Source organism: Saccopteryx leptura, chromosome 1, assembly GCF_036850995.1.
Source record: "Saccopteryx leptura isolate mSacLep1 chromosome 1, mSacLep1_pri_phased_curated, whole genome shotgun sequence".
In the NCBI taxonomy this organism is placed as follows: Eukaryota; Metazoa; Chordata; class Mammalia; order Chiroptera; family Emballonuridae; genus Saccopteryx; species Saccopteryx leptura.
Window position 1 is genome coordinate 33497961 of NC_089503.1, and position 6526 is coordinate 33504486.

Sequence of the window (6526 nt, forward strand, 5' to 3'; positions counted from 1 at the left end):
TTACTTTTTTTTAATCTTCCTCTTCCCCAATTAAATATGAATGAGCTTGAAAGTAATAAACTCTGGTATTTTCCACTTAGCAATTTTATGTACGTGTTTAGGTATGTTTATAATCTAATCCAAATACAGCTTTTAAAATGAAGAAGAGAAGGCTTCATATATATAGTTATTATATTTCTTCTGTATCAGTATTTTGCTCTGAAAAAAATATATTCTAGTCCAAAAACACTGGATAGTCAAAAAAACCTACCAATCTGGATTTTTTTTAGGTACTAGTTAAATTGAGAATAATGGATTTGTATTTTCAATTTATTTAATACCATTGTAGCAGACTGTTTTAACTAAATTAAACAACTTAACAAAGATGATACCAATATAATATATACATATATAAATGTTTATAAGTTATTTTAAAGTTTGGGGTTTTGTTTGTTTTGTACTTATTTGATTGGTTTTTTTTCTGTTTGTTTCACAATCTTTCTTAGTATCCAGAAATGGTCTCAGACCTTGCCATACATTTTTTATTTATTTTGAAAGATAACCTAATGATTTCAACTAGAAATTATCTCAACTGAAAAAAATATTAAATGCATTATGTCTCTTAAATAGCATTTTTCCAATGTAAGGAACAAAAGACTGAATTCTAACTTTTATTAATATTTATGGAGAGATATTAAGCACACAACTAGAAGAGTCTTTAGCTTCTCAGTATAGTCACTAACATAATTTGAATTTGGAATCATACCAATATTAGATTTTTTAAAAATTTTATGGTCTAAGAAATTTATAACATAAATGTTAAATATTTCATCAGTGGACTATTTTATATAAGTCCTAAAAATATTTTAATGTATTTTACTTATATATAAATATACAACTTATTTTATTAGGCTTTAGTTTTACTGCTAGAAATATGAGTTTATTTTAAATAGATTGACTCAAAAGATCTGTGAGTAAAAACAAAGGCCCTAAAACTAACCAAAGTGAAGGATCATACCATAAAATAAACACAATTTTAAGATAAATTTTAAGGAAAAATATCATTCATCGAAATTAACCAATGACACTGATCTTTATATTTAAAGAAAGAAAATCACTAAACTACCAAAAAAGAATTTTTGCCTTAGAAAACTGATATGCATAGTATCAGAAAAGGGTGTTTAATATTCTTTTACAGAATTACAGTACACCAGTTTATTTAACACCATTTAAGAACAGAATTTCTACAGCTGAATTGGCTTACTTTCTAACACCTCTTTGTAACCATTTTGAGTCGATAGCATTTGCATTCTTGAACAGAGTAGGCAAAATCACTCTTAGGAATACTATAACCATATCTTTTACAGGCTTTAGAAAAATGAGGTAAATAGTTATTTTTCCCAGCATTCTGTGTGCTCATGCCATGCCTCTTTTTCTTTGCTGTCATATGAAATTGCCATTTTGACTTCTTCCAGTGAGCATACAACTAGCCCATCTTCTCCCTATTCCATAAACAATACCCCCACATCAGTTTAGCCCATGGGTAGGATTGCCAGAAGAGCAAGTTGTTGCCATAAAAAGGAAGCCTCCAATTGTTAATCTAACTATCAAATTAGTATCAATGTGTAAAATGGTATGTATCTTTATTAGCAGAAATTCCCTAACATTTTCTTATTTGAATCAGTGTGGAGCGAGGACGTTTATCCCATGCTGGAGCCCCAGTCCTACCTTGTTAAAACTGAATTTACTTTAGGGCTTCAAATGTTTGGATTGCTCTTTTTCCGCACCCAGGTCAAACTCATCTCATCCCCAAAATATTTCGTTTTTCTTTCTCCTAAACTCAGGAACCTACAGCTCCTGTAATTTGACAACCAGTGGCACTATTTTTCAGTCTGCCTTGTTTTATTTTACGTATTTGTCTCGCTCTTCCTCCTCCCCACCGTATATCGCTGTGTAAGTTTTCAGGACGGGAGATGTTTGTGCCTTACTTATTTTCGTCCTGTAACATGAGGCCATAATAGGTATTGAAATATGTCAATTCAAATCAAATTAGAAGTTTGACCCATTACCAATGTGAGATTGATAGAAATTTCTGAAGATAAAACAAATGAAAATAGGTCACTCTTATAATTGCAATAATTAGACTCTTAGTCTATTGCAGTATTTTGATTTAAAAACAAGGTTTCCAAACAATTTCACTATTTTTATATTGTCAGATTAGGGTTCTTGCTGCAAATGTGTGATGTGAGCTCAGTTTTCCCCTGCAGTGTGCTCCTTGTCACTACACTTTGAGCAGCAGGACTTGCTGCTATTGCAGCACAGCCTCCGGACATGTTCTCTAACAGAATCATTACCTCCACCTACACCCTACACACACCTTCAGTCAAGAGCTCTGATTTGAATAAACAGTATTAAAATCACACAGAGCTAAATTTCCCTATGGGCCAAAAATATATGTAGTACCTCCAATTACTCCTGTGGGATTTTACAACTTAATATTTTACTTTTCCTTTGGTCTTTATTGCATGTAGAATATGTATTAGAACTTAGAGATATAAAACATGCTTAGCTACTTAGATGAATCACAACAGACCCAGGATCTCTCTTCCTCTACGACAAGATCTGAAAGTTAACTTCTGCAGTTTGTAGTGAGGTCCCAGGAGAACGGAAAGAATGGAGAATATGCACGTGTGAAAGTGTATGGGTATATGTCAGACGCGGGTGACTTGGATGGGAAAGTATGCACACGTGCATGTGCAGAAACATAAACATGCACTTGTATTTTTAAGTGACAGTAGTGAGAGAGATAATATACTATCTATAATGACAGTATGCCCCCAGGCACTGTTATTTTTTATTATTATTATTTCATGTATTTAATTCTTAAATAAGAACAATAAAAGAGGTACACAAAACTAGGTTATAAGAGTTTTAAAATATTAAATAATACCTGAAAAAAAACAATAAAACTGTTATTTAAGATAAAAAAAAAAACATGCTTAACTAAAATAAAAAATTTTCCTCTCAAGCCCTGCATCAAAGACTTTATTAACTGCTGAAGAAAATGCTGGATTTGCCAAACGTGTTCGACAAGATAGTTCAAGCAATAAGCACTTTGAAGAAAACGGACCAGCAGTGGGTATGTCTGAGCTCTTACTGTTATATTTAGTAGGGTGATTACCTAACACATGTGTACTACCTTACATTTTCTATAGTGTTTTCATAAGACTCTCCTTTTACCTACTCCTCACCTTTATTACATGCTAAGTGTGATTATCCATGTTACCAATAAGAAAACTTAAGACACAAAATAGGAAGCACTTACCGAAAGTCACACAGCAACTTCACGGGGGAGCCAGAACTCAGAGCTACAGCTTCCAGAGCGGTATTCTGCACCCTTTTATTATCTGTATTGCTTCACGTGGCAGGAGAATTGGTTAATAATTTAACTAATTGAAATAATTAGCTAAGCGTATTATTTAATAGGGTAGTGATTAAATATATTTTATAGATAAACCAAATGTACTTGAAATGTTTCCATTAGTCTATTAATAATTTGACGTATGACTCATCTATACATTTATCACCAGGTTCCAGTCTGTACCATGTTATAGTCTATTATATCGATAACTACCATTTGCAAGTTAAAAAAATGCTAATGGGGTAACCACATCCTCATTTACATATTAGGGGTGACCTGAGTCCATGTGGCCAGAACCACGTCTTCCGTAGAACTGGAGCTGTGTAGTGAGTGCCGCCGGTGTCTGGGCCTCTGGCCGGACTGCCATTTCTCGGGCACTGGAGTTCCTGTGACTCACTCACTGTGTGCTGGGCTCTGATGAACACAAAACTCATTAAGACCCAGGCTGGTTTCTTCTCTAAAGGAACTGAGAATTCTGGCACTTGGAATTTAAGGGGGTTTCATAAGATAATGAGTATTTCTAAGAAAACGTGAAAACTATTGTTACTTTTTTCCATCAGTGCTCTTTCACTGCAGTAATACAAAATTTCTCCATAGCTTTGCCAAACTGTTTTGATAAATCCTTACTTCTCATGGTAGCCAGTGTCAGCTTTTTACCTTAAGTTCAATGGAAATAAATATCTTTTATGCAAATTAAAAGCTCAGTAAAGTCCTGAAAAGTAGAATTTACTATGATTATTTGGCTTAACATGCCGTATTTATTAATGCTTAACAATGTGTATATGCAGTCTGTGTAGATATATACTGCCCTGAAAACATTCTCCAAGAAGTCATAATTCTGCAATAAAATAATAAGTTTATGCTAATTCTTAAATCATAAAGATTTGGTTTTTTTAATATGCTTATTTTCTAATAATAGTATAACATGCATCAAATATCTCATGTATAAAAAGAGATTAATTAAAAATATATACTGTGGAGAAAATAGGAGGTGATACTAAACTACTGTGCTTGCCAAAGAGGAAAGGGGAGCTAAAGCGAGGTTAAAGAGTATGTTTTGTGCCTGACCAGGCAGTGGCGCAGTGGATGGAGCATCGGAGGGGGACATGGAGGACCCAGGTACAAAACCCCGAGGTCACCGGCTTGAGCATGGGCTCATCCAGCTTGAGTGCAGGTCACTGGCTTGAGCGTGAGATCATAGACATGACCCTATGGTCCCTGGCTCAAGCCCAAAGGTCACTGGCTTAAAGCCCAAGGTCACTGGGGTGAGCCCAAGGTTGCTGGCTTGAGCAAGGGTTCACTCACTGTGCTGTAGCCTCCCAACCCCCGGTCAAGGCACATACGAGAAAGCAATCAATGAACGACTAAGGTGCTGCAATGGAGAATTGATGCTTCTCATCTCTCTCCTTCCTGTCTCTCAGTCCCTATCTGTCCCTCTCTCCGACTCTCTCTCTCTCTCTCTCTCTCTCTCTCTCTCTCTGTCATAAACAAACAAACAAAAAGATTGAGAGAGTGTTTCATTAAGGAATAATGGAGCACTTAGAAAGAGATTAGTTTAGGTACATTAGGATATCCAAGTGGAACCCAAATACCCATCAGGCATTACTGGGAAAGTAGAGCTGGGACTGGCTTCCTTTCACGGTATTCAGCTGAGTTCTCTAACGTGTACAAATAAAGTGAAGGAGTGGAAGTGGAAAAGAAGGTAACTGCTATCTACGGTTGGAGAAATGAGAGAGTGTCGAGAGTATGTGCCCCTAAAACTAAACCTTAATGTCAGCAAGAAAATGAGTAAGGGATTAGACAGTCATTGTGAAGACTGAAGACCAGAAGACTGGGCAGAGGTAGATCCCATTGAGAAGTGACGGTGAAAGAGCTATGGGATCAGGACCAGCACTTTTAGAAGCACAAGTGTTGATGATACTTCTGAATTGGAAAAATAGAGGAGTTAAAAAGCCCTAGGAAAATAATCCAAAGTATGAGAAAAAATTTATAATGCAAAAAAGAAAAGGAACAAAGCCTGTAGAACTAGTCTTTCATTAATTCATAAAGTTCATCAATATGCATGTGTGTGCACGTGTGGGCACGCTCGTGTGTAATACAAGTTCTGTTTGCAGTATGGAAAAATGGATTTCTAAAAGTTGAATGGTGAGTATTCTTTTTGACTGATGTTTTTATCATATTTATGACTTTTCTTATTTCTCCTCTAGAATATAAAAGAAACACCCATAAAGTAAAGCACAACATGGTCAGAAAGTTTGGAAGAAGTATTTCAAAAGGAAATCTAAGATAAGTCACTAAAAAATCAAGAGAAAGTAAATGGACAGCTCTGTTCGTAAAATGCTTTGTTGCCGGTGCCCTTGAAGAAACTTAAAATTTTTAAATAAGACTGTCTTAAAACCAAGTTTACCAAAATAGCTTCAGCAAAAGAACATGAAATTCTTTCACTTTTGTTCTTTTGTATTTTAAGCAAAAGAAACAATTAAGAGAAAAAGTTATGTCTTACGTTCCTAAAGTATTGTCTACCTTTTCAGACCCCTCGGTCAGCATGGTGGTAGCTCAGTTTTACTATTCTGCAACAAGTCAGTTAGGATGTTTTAGAAACCAGTAGTGAGCTAAGATAGCCTTACTGTTTTGTTTTTCTTTTTAAAATAAGAAGAATTCAAATGTGATAAAATTCTGCCCCAGGATATATTTGGTCTTAACGTTATTTTAATCATATATGTGACTTTTCTTTGCAAAAAATACTTTGATGTGCAAATGTACATATATGTTCCCATAAAGTTGTTGTGAATATTATTTAAATGGTCTTCATGAATAAAATACTAATATAGTTGCATGCTAATTAGTATATTAAAGTCATAAACTTTATAAAGTTTGCTTTTGTGTCTCTTTACTACCCCTTATACACTTTGAACTATTTTATATAAAATGTGAATTTTGTAGGTTTGTATTTCAAATCAGATCAAAATATATGGCACTGGAAACTGAATAATTCACTTTCCTTGATGATAATGAGAGAATGTTTTAATCATTCCTTCTGCTCTAGGAAGTACATGGAGCTGCAGCTTAATTGTATATCTGTTCACCTGCCTTCTTTGGCCTTTTTGTCTTCTGACTGCAACAAAG

General features: G+C 34.6%; 1 protein-coding gene across 2 annotated transcripts in view; it reads left to right on the forward strand.

Moving 5' to 3' along the window:
* Positions 1-6238, forward strand: part of KIF18A (kinesin family member 18A) — an 85268-nt gene extending 79030 nt beyond the window's left edge. For both annotated transcript variants that reach the window (XM_066364049.1, XM_066364056.1), the window contains exons 16-17: positions 3009-3118; positions 5608-6238. In XM_066364049.1, the coding sequence (XP_066220146.1) occupies positions 3009-3118; positions 5608-5690 (193 nt within the window). In that variant the 3' untranslated portion in view covers positions 5691-6238. The remainder of the gene's footprint in view (positions 1-3008; positions 3119-5607) is intronic.
* Positions 6239-6526: the final 288 nt, after the last annotated feature.